The sequence below is a fragment of the Engystomops pustulosus genome, chromosome 1 (assembly GCF_040894005.1).
Source record: "Engystomops pustulosus chromosome 1, aEngPut4.maternal, whole genome shotgun sequence".
In the NCBI taxonomy this organism is placed as follows: Eukaryota; Metazoa; Chordata; class Amphibia; order Anura; family Leptodactylidae; genus Engystomops; species Engystomops pustulosus.
The window spans coordinates 10228111-10242838 of NC_092411.1; the positions used below are offsets into that span (position 1 = coordinate 10228111).

Below are 14728 nucleotides of genomic sequence, written 5' to 3' on the forward strand. Positions count from 1 at the left end.
GCACTACAGCCTTGCAGCACATTGGTTCAGTGGTTAGCAGTACAGCCTTGCAGCACGGTGGTTCAGTGGTTAGCACTACAGCCTTGTAGCAGGGTGGTTCAGTGGTTAGCACTACAGCCTTGCAGCATGGTGGTTCAGTGGTTAGCACTACAGCCTTGCAGCACGGTGGTTCAGTGGTTAGCACTACAGCCTTGCAGCACATTGGTTCAGTGGTTAGCACTACAGCCTTGTAGAGCTGGGGACCTGGGTTCAAGTCCCATCCAGGTCAACATGCAAAGAGTTTATACGTTCTCTCTGTGTTTGCGTGGGTTTCCTCCAGGTCCTCCGGTTTCCTCCGACACTCCAAAACATACTGGTAGGTTGATTGGATTGTGAGCCCCATTGGGGACAGGGACTGATTTGGCAAATTCTGTGCAGCACTGTGTAATCTGTGTGCGCTATATAAATAAAGGAATTATTATTATTATAAATCAAAGTTGGCACAACCCCTTTATGCTTAGTAAGTGCCTGGCCTTGCCTTCTATAGTTTGAGGGAATGCAGATGGAGGAAGCCATAAGCCAACAACTTCACATCCTGCGGAGAGAGATGAAGCAATTACAAGCTGAAGCCACCAAGCCTACCCCCCTCAACATCATAGAGACCGCCGTCCATCTGGAGAACTTCATAACGTGAGTCGCTATAGAGTGACATCGCCAATAATATGGAGCTTTACAGCAGCTCATTGACCTTTTCCCCTTTCCCTCCTTTAGGGCTCTTGTAAATGCATATAAAGTGCAGTCTCCCCCCGAGATACAGAAGATCGGCATCGGGACCTTCTTCGCTGTGGTGGAATATGTGTGTGATGAGACCCAGCGCCATCCTCCATCTCGCCAGTTCTTCACCTCCTGCATTGAAATTTTGGGACAGGTGAGTCTCCGGATCACTACATTTTCACCTAACTATTCGGAAATTTGGACATATTCCCATAATGTATAAAATTTGTAAGAAAAAAAGAAACAAAATCTGTTAAATAAATAAAATAAATAAAATTGTCCATAAATAATTGTCGACTTTGTAAACATTCAAGGAAATGTATCCATGAAAATCCATCCTGATAAACCAGCGACATTACTCATAGATCCAGGCACCGGGACTGTGGTATCTTCTTATATTTGTTATCCATGGCCTCCTTCCTTCTAAAATCAACTTTTATAATTATGCTAATGAGTCAGAAAGGCTCTGGGGGCATTACCAGAGCCCTCCATGCTGCAGCTTCACAGGCTGTTACACTGTGCATGAGCACTCTCCTTCTGCCACTGTATGCGATTACATCAGGCAGTGGGTCTGTAAAGACTGTGAAGCTGCAGCAATGAGAGGCTCTGCTGATGCTCCCCAGAGACCTGCTGGCTCATTAGCATAATTTTCAAAGTTGATTTTAGAAGGATGGAGGCCATTGATAAGGAATATAAGAAGATACCGCAGTCACGGTGCCTGGATCTATGAGCAATGTCCCTGGTTTATGATGCTTGATATTACCGGTAGATTTCCTTTAGTCTAATGTCGTTTTAGGTTTGCAGTTGCACAGTTATGTGTCTCCATAGTTATAGATTACATACAAACCTTACGTGTATTCTGATCCTGCAGTCGTTTGTTCCTTCTTTCCTTTTGTCCTCTGTAGAGACAATAGAGGATAAAAAATAACACTTAACTGCACAGCATGACTACATCTACTTGTTTTGTAGTCTGTAACCATGGAGACATATACTTCTGTAGGAGATTTCATTCAGGATCGGTCACAACATCGCTTTGTTTTATTATGTAGATGTTTGCAAAAGTAGATACATTTTTATGTCGTTCATTGGCTTTATGTGTGTTGTCATTTCCCCTGATAGGTGTTTATAAGCGGCACCCAATCAGAATGTCGCCCGATACTGCAAACCATACTGCAGAACCGGAGGTTGTGTAATCTGCTGTCTCCGTATTTCACCCCGGCCGCTTCTCCCGGAGAGTTTGTACATTTGTACGAAAAAGTAGTGGAAGCCATTTCCGAAGACAACAGTGACGTGATCTTTATGCTGCTGACTAAGGTAACGCATAGCAGAGAGGAGTGTGGCAGGCGTAGCGTAGTGTGGCAGGCGTGGCGTAGTGTGGCAGGCGTAGCGTAGTGTGGCAGGCGTGGCGTAGTGTGGCAGGCGTAGCGTAGTGTGGCAGGCGTGGCGTAGTGTGGCAGGCGTGGCGTAGTGTGGCAGGCGTGGCGTGGCAGGCATGGCATAGTGTGGCAGGCGTAGCGGAGTGTGGCAGGCGTAGCGGAGTGTGGCAGGCGTAGCGGAGCGTAGTGTGGCAGGCGTAGCGGAGCGGAGTGTCGGAGATGTAGCAGAGCTCATATCATAGACTTCAGCTTTCATGTAGGATATTGATATTTACTTATAAAACTGCAATGTACTATTTTAACCCCTTCCCGCCGATTATGATTTTACGTCTCCGTTTTTTGCTCCCCTCCTTCAAAAATCCATAACTTTATAGTATGAAGAACAGGTTTTTGTAACATCAAAGTTTTAAATCACCCCCCTTTCCCTAGAACTTATAATAATAAACAACAAATCAAATCACATACATGTTAGATGGATGAAGAACAAAAATCCAGTGTCAGCACCGGTGGGTTTTTGCTGCATAATGATAATGATATGTTGGGGGAGCCCTCAACATAAATCCTTAACGGCACCGTGATATGAACGGTGATATAATAGGACGTCACATGTCATTAAGGGGTTTATCAGGAACAGCTTATTGATCCTGTTGTTTTTAGGATATCTGATTGGTGTGACATCTTCATGCCAAGAGTCCAACCCCAACCAATCGGATATCCTGACAGTAGGTCATCAATGTCTCCATCCCGGGTCACCCATTGTCTCTTATATAAGATACATAGGACAGCGCTGACCTTCCACGTCTTCTCGTATGGTTGTTTTGCAGTTTGATCTCAATCACTGGTTGAACTCTGCCAAACCCTCCATGTCCGAGCGCAGCAAACTGCTGGAGTCGGTGCACCTGGCGCTGACCCTGTGCGGCCTGGCACCCGAGGAGGATCTGCTGATGCCCTTCAATATCTTCTGCAAGCATTGGAGCTCCATCCTGCGCTACCAGTTCCCAGACCATTATAGCGACTGCCTGAGACTGCTCATGCAAAGTAAGACTCACTCACTGTTCCACATTCTTCTTCTTTTCACCCCAAACCACATCCAGAGAATGAAGGGGTTTCAGTGCATTATTGTCTATTAGCAGAAGTTGGTATAAAACAAAATAATGGGGCTTATTTACTAAGGATCGCGGATCGCACTTTTGTCGGACCTTGCGCAGTTTTCGGGATTTGCTCGGCTTTGACAGATATTTAACAGGAGTTTGTGCTGGGAATGTGTTGCACGAGATCGGACTATCGCACAGCTGCGCTGCTTCCATGCAACATAAATCGGGGGGGACAGATTTGGAATTAGCACGGGATTTAAGTTTCAAATTGTGTTGCAAGACAATGCACTTACATGCACGGGAAGAAGAAGGTGAACTCCGGGGACCTGAGCGGGGAAGCGACACATGCAGGATATAGGGTGCAGGACCTTAGTGACTCCTGCACAGCACATTATACACGGACAATGCACTTACATGCACCAGGAAGAAGAAGGTGAACTCCTGGGACCTGAGCGGGGAAGCGGCACATGCAGGATATCGGGCGCACGATCTTAGTGAATCGCCGCACAGTGCATTATACACGGACAATGCACTTACATGCACCAGGAAGAAGAAGGTGAACTCCGGGGACCTGAGCGGGGAAGCGACACATGCAGGATATCGGACGCACAATCTTAGTGAATCGCCGCACAGCGCATTATACACGGACAATGCACTTACATGCACCAGGAAGAAGAAGGTGAACTCCCGGGACCTGAGCAGGGAAGCGACACATGCAGGATATCGGGTGCACGATCTTAGTGACTCCCTGCACAGCACATTATACACGGACAATGCACTTACATGCACCAGGAAGAAGAAGGTGAACTCCAGGGACCTGAGCGGGGAAGCGACACATGCAGGATATCGGGCGCACGATCTTAGTGACTCCCTGCACAGCGCATTATACACGGACAATGCACTTACATGCACCAGGAAGAAGAAGGTGAACTCCGGGGACCTGAGCGGGGAAGCGACACATGCAGGATATCGGGTGCACGATCTTAGTGAATCGCGGCACAATGCTTTATACACGGACAATGCACTTTCGGGGAACTTCGTCGGACAAGTAAGTAAATGTGCCCCAGTAGGTTATAATCACCTCCACTTCTGTCCAGCACAGTGGCTCCCATCACTGCTAGTATAGAGAAGCCGCTGCGGTGACATCATGGTGACTGCTGCAGCTTATCACTGGCCTCAATCCGGTAAGGCTGATGACAGTATACTGCTGCAGCAGCCCCGGTATACAGAGACCACCAGCTACCAACCCGCTACTCCTGCACAGTACATGCGTCTGGATGTAACCAGCTGCAGCTCTGCAAGGCGAAGTGACCTGCAGCGCTATCATAACACTTTTTGGGATCACATTGATCTCATAGGTCACTGTCCATCAGATGTTGGCATATACTATTGGTTTATTAGATAACATTCCTATAAATTGCTCACTTTGAACTTTGCAAATGTATTAAGTTGAGAGGATAAGACATAGATGGAGGGCGCAGAACACAGCACATTACATGGCACATTACATGGCGCATTACGTGGCACATTACGTGGCACATTACATGGCACATTATGTGGCACATTCTGACAATATCCCAGCTTCTATCACATGAGATGATTTCCGTGTCCTCCTGCTTCTTACAGGTTCCTCGGAGCAGCTGCTGAGCCCAGAATGCTGGAAAACATCCCTAAAGGCTGTGGGATGCTACACCCCAAGACTTCTGCCAGACACCATCAAACTGGAGTCCAAAGACCCCCTCATATACCCAAACTGCACTAACAAAATGATGTTGTCAGCAGAGCAGGTAGAGAACCGATGGTTGTCAGATATTCATACAGGGGTCCTGTAACATCCTGCACTGCCATCATCATCATCATCATCATCATGATTTCATATATACCAATTTTTCAGACTATAAGAAACACACAATGCTTAAGGGTGATACAGGACAACTGGGGATCAGTCACTCTAGGTCCTGCAGTAATACTCATGTCCGGATGAGGACGGGGAGCCTCTCGGACATCGGGTGAAACGCTTTGTCAGTATTTGCTAAGCATGCATGTGTTTACATTGGGAACATGACCACTATTCTCCCAGACGTCCCTCTGCACGTGCTGAGCATGCATGTGTTTACAGTGAGGACATGACCACTATTCTCCCAGATGTCTCCCTGCACATGCTGAGCATTCAAGTGTTTACAGTGAGGACACAACCACTATTCTCCCAGATGTCCCTCTGTATGGGCTGAGCATGCATGTGTTTACAGTGAGGACATGACCACTATTCTCCCAGATGTCCCTCTGTGTGTGCTGAGCATGCATGTGTTTACAGTGAGTACATGAACACTATTCTCAAAGATGTCCCCCTGTATTTGCTGAGCATGCATGTGTTTACATTGGGAACATGACCACTATTCTCCCAGACGTCCCTCTGCACGTGCTGAGCATGCATGTGTTTACAGTGAGGACATGACCACTATTCTCCCAGACGTCCCTCTGCACGTGCTGAGCATGCATGTGTTTACAGTGAGGACATGACCACTATTCTCCCAGACGTCCCTCTGCACGTGCTGAGCATTCAAGTGTTTGCAGTGAGGACACGACCACTATTCTCCCAGATGTCCCCCTGCACGTGCTGAGCATGCATGTGTTTACAGTGAGGACATGACCACTATCCTGCCAGACTTCCCCCTGCATGAGCTGAGCATGCATGTATTTACAGTGAGGACATGACCACTATCCTGCCAGACTTCCCCCTGCATGAGCTGAGCATGCATGTGTTTACAGGATATAGCTGGGCCTGCACCTCCTCCAGACACCTCTGGCCCCACACACAGTAGTTTTAGGAGTTCTGTTGTCCACAATCGTCCTCTCTGTCTCTCTGTAGGTCCTGGAGACTATTAAGTGGCTCTCAGACTTTTTCCTCAAGCTGCGTCTCTCTAAGCCGGACTTTCAGAGTTTCGGGTTACTGTCGAAGTGGAGTCCGTACATCCCCGAGGTGAAAACCTTCCTGGAATATCTGGTGAAAAGTCACATCGATTACGAGGTCCACAATATCAAACAAGAACCTATGGGGAGTCCTACAGTCCAGGCCGGTAATCATCCTATAGTAAAAGGGGTTGTCTTAAAGGGGTTGTCCACTTACTACAATAATAATAATCTTACTTACTGTGATCACATGACATCACACGGGTGCAAATCAACTCAACTTTTTTTTCTTTTTAACCCTTTTCTTTAGTGTTAAAATCTCTGCATTCAGTGGTCACTGAGCTCTTCAAGCCGTGGATAATGGTCCTGGATAAAGGCGATGGCAGGTACGACACGTGACTTTCACACGGTTTGTGTCTTCTAGGCCTCGGGTAGTGACAAATTGGAGAGCGATTGTCCAAAACACAGAGAAATTGTACATTCAGCATCTTTTTCGCTCTTCCCACAGTAACCAGCGCTGCTACCCCTGGCTGGAGAATGACTCTCACACCGCCCTCATATTGGTCCAGGTGTATTGCGACTGCATTTTGACGCTGCATCAGAAATTTCAAGGTGAGTGCAGGATTGGTATCATATGAGAAATATAAAGAAATGCCCACAACAAGATTTGTTGTGGGCATGCTCTGTGACCTGTGCAGAGGGAGTTGAGCTCTGAATATCACCTGTGGTGGATTCTGCGTTATCTGTCATTGTAATTCTGCCTGTGATGATAATGAGATAACTGCTGCAAAGTGATCTTTATAGAACAGGAAGAGTCAGCCTATTGTGAGGCAGAGTTGTTATTGTATAGGGAGGGGGAAAAGACTCAGCCCATTACCAATACAGAACTGTGGATCCTGTGTTATCTATCACTGTAATCCCGCCTGTGATGGTAATAAGATAACTGTCAAAAAGTGATCTCAATAGGACAGGAAGTGTCAGGCTATTGGGAGGCAGAGTTGTTATTGTATAGGGAGGGGGAAAGGCTCAGCCCTGACTATTACCCATACAGAACTGTGGATCCTGTGTTATCTGTCATTGTAATCCCGCCTGTGATGGTAATGAGATAACTGCTGAGAAGTGATCTCAATAGAACAGGTAAGTGTCAGGCTATTGGGAGGTAGAGTTGTTATTGTATTGAGAGGGGAAAAGGCTCTGACCATTACCAATACAGAACTGTGGATCCTGTGTTATCTATCACTGTAATTATGCCTGTGAGGGTAATAAGATAACTGCCAAAAAGTAATCTCAATAGGACAGGAAGTGTCAGGCTATTGGGAGGCAGAGTTCTTATTGTATAAGGAGGGGAAAAGGCTCAGCCCTGACTATTACCCATACTGAACCATGGATCCTGTGTTATCTGTCATTGTAATTCTGCCTGTGATGGTAATAAGATAACTGCCAAAAAGTGATCTCAATAGGACAGGATGTGTCAGGCTATTGGGAGGCAGAGTTGTTATTGTATAGGGAGGGGAAAAGGCTCAGCCCTGACTATTACCAATAGTGAACCGTGGATCCTGTGTTATCTGTATTGTATTGTATTGTAATCCTTCCTGTGATGATAATGAGATAACTGTCGAGAAGTGATCTCAATAGAACAGGAAGTGTCAAACTATTTGTCCAGAGAGGGCAATAGCTCAGCCCTGACGATTACCTATAGTTAATGGTGGATCCTGTGTTATCGGTCATTGTAATCTTGCCTATGAAGAAGGTGAGATAACTGCCGAGAATTGATCTCAATAGAACAGGAAGTGTCGGACAATTATGAGGCTCAATTGTTATTGTGCAGGGAGGGGGAGCTGAGTCGTGACATAGACTATTGTGAATTTTGGATCCTGTGTTACCTCAATGTTATATCAATGTAATGTTCTCTTTAATAACATGACTATTGAGAAGTGATCTCTACAGAACAGGATCTATTGCAATGCTCAGTGGAAATTTTTTATGATTTTGGTCAATGTACAGAATTTTGCTAGTTAGTAGAGGTCTGGTGTCTAGTAACCTCCTTCTTATCTTCTCACAGATCACCTTTTGCCTGGACAGCGGGGGGCGCTGTGGTTACATCTAATGCACTATTGTGAGTCCTGCACTGCGCCCATGCACCCGGAGTATATCCTGTATACCTATCACACAGAGTACAGCAAGCTGCCCTGGAAGGACATGTATCCCGATCAGACTCTGATGGAGGAGTTCTTCAAGGTGGGTCCAGAGATGTCCAACTTCGATCATGATTACAGTAGCACAATAGCTCAACTTCATTCTTCCTAGAACAGCGCCTCCTCTGCCCACAGGTGTTGTGCGGTATTGCAGGTAAGGCCATTTACTCATATACGGTCGTCCTGCAATATCGGGTACAACCTATGGACAGATGTGGCGCTATTTTGGTAAGAAAGCAGACCTTGTCAGTATTCACCCAAATTTTTGTCCACTAGGTGGAGCGAGGGAGTCCTAAGAGCTGTTTCCTGTTTCTCGGGGCTGTATTATGTGATGTCAACTGGATGAACGTCCTGGCCGACGCCTGGGGGCCCATCCCCCGGCCAGAAACCCATCGGATGCTGGTCTGCCTGTTATATATGCTGGTATTCCTCACCAAAGAGGAGAAGCTGATAGACGAACCGGTACGTGGTGCAAAGTATTAATATTCTAAAACAGACTTCATCAGTGATTGGTCCATCATTTTGTGGGCGGGGCTAAGTGCTCCCGCTGCAGCCAGTTGTCTTACACCATTGACAGGGTGAAAAGTGTAACGAAGAAAAAACAGGTTTAGTTATTTCTCTGCTAAATTCAAATAAAAAGAATTTATGTCATAACTAAAATTATTCTTTCAAGTATCAAAAAATAGTAAAAATTGTGACTATATATAAAGTGGTTTATATATAAGACAAAGATCTCGTCATATAAAGAAGAGCAGCACAGAGCTGCAAAATCATCTGACCTGGACACTCAGGCACTGATGAGCCCTGGTGATGAAGGGGTTAAGATCTGATTGTTCGTTGCTTGTGTTTCCACAGGGGGCGCCGCTGATCAGCCTCTTAGGGCAGGCGGGCACCTTGTCCTGGCATCTGGTGGACGCTGTATCTTACCAGAACATCATAGGATATTTTAGCAGCCATTACCCCCCCTCCGTAATCCTGAGCTCCCACCTGGCGGATGAGCTGCTCCTCAAACTCCTCCGGGTCTCAGCAGGACTCTCCTCATTCCCAGACTGCGGGATTTATTCTGTAAGGACAAGGATAATATCTATCTATCTATCTATCTATCTCATATCTATCTCATATCTATCTATCTATCTATCTATCTATCTATCTATCTTTCTATCTATCTCATATCTATTTATCTCCTATCTAGCCATCTATCTCATATCTATCTATCTATCTCATATCTATCTATCTCATATCTATCTATCTATCTCATATCTATCTATCTCCTATCTATCTATCTATCTATCTAACTCCTATCTATCTCCTATCTATCTATCTCATATCTATTTATCTATCTATCTATCTATCTATCTATCTATCTATCTGCAACATCCCCCACCGGGGCCTAGCCCTTGAGGTGAGGCCTGGAGTCAGCCGGGGCCCGCGGTACCGGAGTGGCTGGCGGTTGCGGCCTAAGCACGCTATTGTCACGGTGCTTGGTACGGGGAACCGGAGGGCTGTCCTACAGCCTGGCAGGTCTCCAGCAGGGTGGTGTTGGCAAGAAAAGATGAGGGAGCGGCTGCTATAGCGGATCTCCCTGGGGCAACCCCTTAATGTCCCGAGTGTGAGTCTCTGTGTGGTGGACAGGGTGCCGGTGATGATGGGAGTTGTAGTAGCAGGGACCAGACGGAGGCAGAGGTTGAAGAAAACAACTTACAGTTCTTTATTGGAACCGCAGGAACTTCAGCAAACGTGCCTTTAACAGGTAGATGGAGTACTGGAGAGGTATTTGGAGGGAGCCGCAGGATGTAGGTCACCAGCCTGGATGTAAGGGCAGGCTGGGAGGCAGCTGTGTCCTTAGAGGAGGCTTCAGCTCGGTCCTGGATCTCTTCAGGTATCACCCTTGAAGGTAGGATGATACCCCTTTCCTCACTACACTAACTCTAGTCTTAGCTTCCACTTCAGGCAGGGGCTAGGCTCTTCCTGCACTGGTCTGGTATGCTAGAGTCTCTGAGCTGTTGCCCAGCTAACTACTCTCAGCTTGTGTCCTGCAGACCCAGAGGGCCTGACTAGGACCGGTCTCTTCTCCCTTCTGGGAGAGACTGCTCTCTTCTCTCTCTGGGGAGAGACTTCTCTAGAACATTCCAGGCTAGGGGGTTTTATTACCTCCCTTTGGTCAGGTGGTGGCTGCTCCTCCAATTACCTCTCAGTGCACAGAGACAGGATGTAACACATATCATTGGATAATAGAAATTACATCACATATTAACATCTGCCTTGCCAGGCAGGATTAACCACTGCAATTTCCCCTTGATCCTATAAGGACCATGTAGTGTAATGTGGTGTTACCTACAGGTGGGACGTATTCGCAAGCACTACCTCGCCATTGCATCGGCGAGGGTGTTGCATACCCCGGGGGCAATTGAAAGAGCCGCCCTCGGCTCGACTACAGATGGTTTGGGGCACGGAGGGGGCTAAGGGCACTTCTGGGAAGTGCAGGCTATGTGAGGTGTAGGGACAAACCGCCCATGGTCCTGGAGACAGGCACCTGGGTTGGTGTCGGACTAAGACAAAAATATAGCTGTATGACAGTTGGTCGCTGACGCCATTAAACCGAACTGTACAGTAGGAAAGGTGTGGTGTCATGTCCTGTAATCCACTCCTTGCACCAAGGCCTGTATATTTGTTTAAACAACGCTTCTTCCCTGGCGGCAATTATATGGTGTCTATCTGCATTGCGTTAGCATATGCGACACAAGTACCTCCTGACTGACAACCTTACCCATGTATGAGTGGCATCCAGGTGCTAGCTGTGTAACACCCCCGGTCCCCTAAAGACCCGCAGTTTACGGACTACCCCCATGTGCAAACCTCAGTTTGAGGGATCAGGTAGCGGTCAGTGTTTTACATAGAAGACGGTCCGACACAGCCACACTACAACCTGAAAAGCCTATGAAAGGGTTAATGCAGACTACTGGCAGATATGACAGTGTGCAAAGTTTTTTTTTGTAAACTCACATTGGCTTAGCAGCCCAATGGGTACACATCTTATAACATAACGTTACAGATAGATAGGCTACTCAGAGTAGCACGGTAGCAAATGTCTCTTTTCCTGCAAAGGAAAGGCATAAAAAGTGCAAACAGAATGTCCATACCTAAAAAGGAAGGCATTAAGTGCAAAATGATAAGTAAATAGACATAGCAACTTTTCCCTGGTAGTATCTGGCAAAAGTCTCTCAGAAGGTCTTTAATAGCAAAGTCCATCTTCTGGGTACAGCCCTTGAGGTGGGGGAAAAGTGCAATGAAAGAAGCAAAGGGTCTCCTCTATTTGGAGAGGGACAGAGTCCTTTGAAGAAATCTCTGCTGTGGCAGAGGAAGGGGTGCTATCATAGCACAGGACAATAATCAGTTCAAGGTATGTCTCTTGACTGAGATAAATAAGGGTAAGAGTCTCAGGAAAGTCTCTGGCTCTTTAGGGAAAATGGAGATAAATACAATATGTACATAGTACAGTACCTGAAGTGGGCTACAGCCCTTCAGGGGTTACTCTGCATCTTCGCTGGGTTCAGCAGGGACAGGATCCAAAGTCAGCAGGGAATCCTGTGCATCCTCAGCGGGAGTAGGTGCCGGCTGGGGACACCCGGTGGCAGCAGTGGGTACTGCAGGTGCAGCAACATCCTCCGGACCTTCAGGGGGAGGAGCGCTGTCGCCCGGGGTGTCGGCTGTTCCAGCCGGGGGCTCAACTGAGCCAGGGACCACGGAGGGGTCCATGAAGAAATAGACAGAGCCCAGCGGCCGCGCCGCGGCTCCTTCCAGCTCCGGTTCTTCCGGGGCCGGGTCATCACCCCATCGGTAACCAGCAAGGGGAGATGTGGGCCTAGATGGAACCTCCGGACAAGGTTCGCTAGCCGGGATGTCTTCTCCCACAGAAGAGCCGCGGGACCTGGCAATGCTCCCGGCAGGGGAGACGGTGGGGGTGGCGCCCTGGATCATGCCCGGCCCATGGATGGCAATGGGACCCGTACTCACAATTACTGTGGATGGGGCATTCACGTAGGTCACTGCCCGGGGACTCGCAGCCGAGGAAGAAGAGGTGTTCGGAGATTCCGGCCACTCGTCGTCCTCGTACCAGTCATCGTGCGGGAAGTAGCGGTCCTCATCGGAGTCGGGGATCCGGATCACGCCAGCCGCCCAGGGTCCTCGAGGTCCTTCCTGCAGGGAGAACTCGATGCACTCGCCTGGCTTGAGGTTGTGCTGGCTCTCCGGCAGATCAGGCCTCTTGACGGACCGGCGGGGTATAAATACTTCCCGTCCGGTGTAGTCCTGGGTGGCGAAGCCATAGCCCTTCCGCTTGTCAAAGAACCGGACCATGCCGGTGGTGCGGTTCTTCTCGACCCAAGCTCCAGCTGTAGATCGGCCGGCCATATACCGCTGGGTCTCCTTCTCCCGGCGTCGCTGGTCCGAGACAGCGTCTCGGAGTCGCCGGCGGGCGGCCTCACCTCGGCCTTGAAGCTGCGGAGGTTTCGGTGCTGGGGCTCGTGGCTCCGGTTCAGGCTCGGATCTCCTTGGGCGACAGGTAGGTGCCGGAACAGGAGCAGGAACCACCACCGCGGGGCTAGCAGGCCGCGGAGCCGGAGTAGTAGGCCTCGGAGCAGGTGGAGCGGCAACACTAGGCCCAGGCGTTGGCTCGCCAGGAGTCGGGGCCTCCCCACGTGGCGCCTCCACGTGGGCCCGCGGTACCGGGATGGTAACCGGGATAGGGACGAGGAACCGCCCGGGTGGGATTTGGTACTGCGTCACCGTTTGGTAACATGTCCTGGTGACGAAGGCCCGAGTCAATCCACGGTGCAGCCGATGTCCAGCGGAGGGTCGTCGGACGGGCTGCGCAGAGACCACCACCATAGTCTCTAGGACCTCGTAAAATTCCGGACGCTCCACAGGAGGGAAGGGCGGAGGACCCCACATGGTGTTGTCCTCACGGTCCAAAGTCCACTCGAGTTCTGGCGCTTCTCTGAGGCAGGGCAGGAAGTCCGCCTCGAGCCAGTGGGAGGAGTCCGAGTCCTTCCCGCCAAGAGCTGTGGCGGGCTCTAATTTTTCCTGCGCCACAGGAGGCGGGGTTCGCGCGCTTCGCGCGTGGGTGGAGCTTGATGCGTCATCTGGGTTTCCCGCCAGTGAAGGTTTTGGCGGGCTTGAATTATTTGCTGCGCCACAGTTTCTGAGGTAAAAATCTTCAGGCGCGGCAGCGCCGGATGTAGCAGAGCTGGTACAGTTCTTGCCAGGATTAACCTCTGGAGTGCGGGAGCAGCGCTCGACCGCACGTGGCAGCAGTATAACACAGTTCATTCCAGAAACGTACAAGTCCTTAGGCCTAAACCCGGATGGCAGCAGGGTTAGGCAGCACAGTCTTTTAATAAAGGAAAGTCTTTAATGCCGTAATAAGGCACAGAAGTCTATATCCTGTTCGTGACGCCACTTGCAACATCCCCCACCGGGGCCTAGCCCTTGAGGTGAGGCCTGGAGTCAGCCGGGGCCCGCGGTACCGGAGTGGCTGGCGGTTGCGGCCTAAGCACGCTATTGTCACGGTGCTTGGTACGGGGAACCGGAGGGCTGTCCTACAGCCTGGCAGGTCTCCAGCAGGGTGGTGTTGGCAAGAAAAGATGAGGGAGCGGCTGCTATAGCGGATCTCCCTGGGGCAACCCCTTAATGTCCCGAGTGTGAGTCTCTGTGTGGTGGACAGGGTGCCGGTGATGATGGGAGTTGTAGTAGCAGGGACCAGACGGAGGCAGAGGTTGAAGAAAACAACTTACAGTTCTTTATTGGAACCGCAGGAACTTCAGCAAACGTGCCTTTAACAGGTAGATGGAGTACTGGAGAGGTATTTGGAGGGAGCCGCAGGATGTAGGTCACCAGCCTGGATGTAAGAGCAGGCTGGGAGGCAGCTGTGTCCTTAGAGGAGGCTTCAGCTCGGTCCTGGATCTCTTCAGGTATCACCCTTGAAGGTAGGATGATACCCCTTTCCTCACTACACTAACTCTAGTCTTAGCTTCCACTTCAGGCAGGGGCTAGGCTCTTCCTGCACTGGTCTGGTATGCTAGAGTCTCTGAGCTGTTGCCCAGCTAACTACTCTCAGCTTGTGTCCTGCAGACCCAGAGGGCCTGACTAGGACCGGTCTCTTCTCCCTTCTGGGAGAGACTGCTCTCTTCTCTCTCTGGGGAGAGACTTCTCTAGAACATTCCAGGCTAGGGGGTTTTATTACCTCCCTTTGGTCAGGTGGTGGCTGCTCCTCCAATTACCTCTCAGTGCACAGAGACAGGATGTAACACATATCATTGGATAATAGAAATTACATCACATATTAACATCTGCCTTGCCAGGCAGGATTAACCACTGCAATTTCCCCTTGATCCTATAAGGA

The 14728-nt window shown here is 49.2% G+C and overlaps 1 protein-coding gene across 2 annotated transcripts in view; it reads left to right on the plus strand.

The window, feature by feature from the left end:
• EPG5 (ectopic P-granules 5 autophagy tethering factor) overlaps positions 1–14728 on the plus strand; it is a 72006-nt gene that overhangs the window by 46209 nt on the left and 11069 nt on the right. For both annotated transcript variants that reach the window (XM_072132988.1, XM_072132994.1), the window contains exons 28-38: positions 527–669; positions 751–907; positions 1873–2067; positions 2954–3167; positions 4850–5010; positions 6093–6300; positions 6444–6519; positions 6642–6745; positions 8196–8371; positions 8605–8790; positions 9184–9393. In XM_072132988.1, the coding sequence (XP_071989089.1) occupies positions 527–669; positions 751–907; positions 1873–2067; positions 2954–3167; positions 4850–5010; positions 6093–6300; positions 6444–6519; positions 6642–6745; positions 8196–8371; positions 8605–8790; positions 9184–9393 (1830 nt within the window). The remainder of the gene's footprint in view (positions 1–526; positions 670–750; positions 908–1872; positions 2068–2953; positions 3168–4849; positions 5011–6092; positions 6301–6443; positions 6520–6641; positions 6746–8195; positions 8372–8604; positions 8791–9183; positions 9394–14728) is intronic.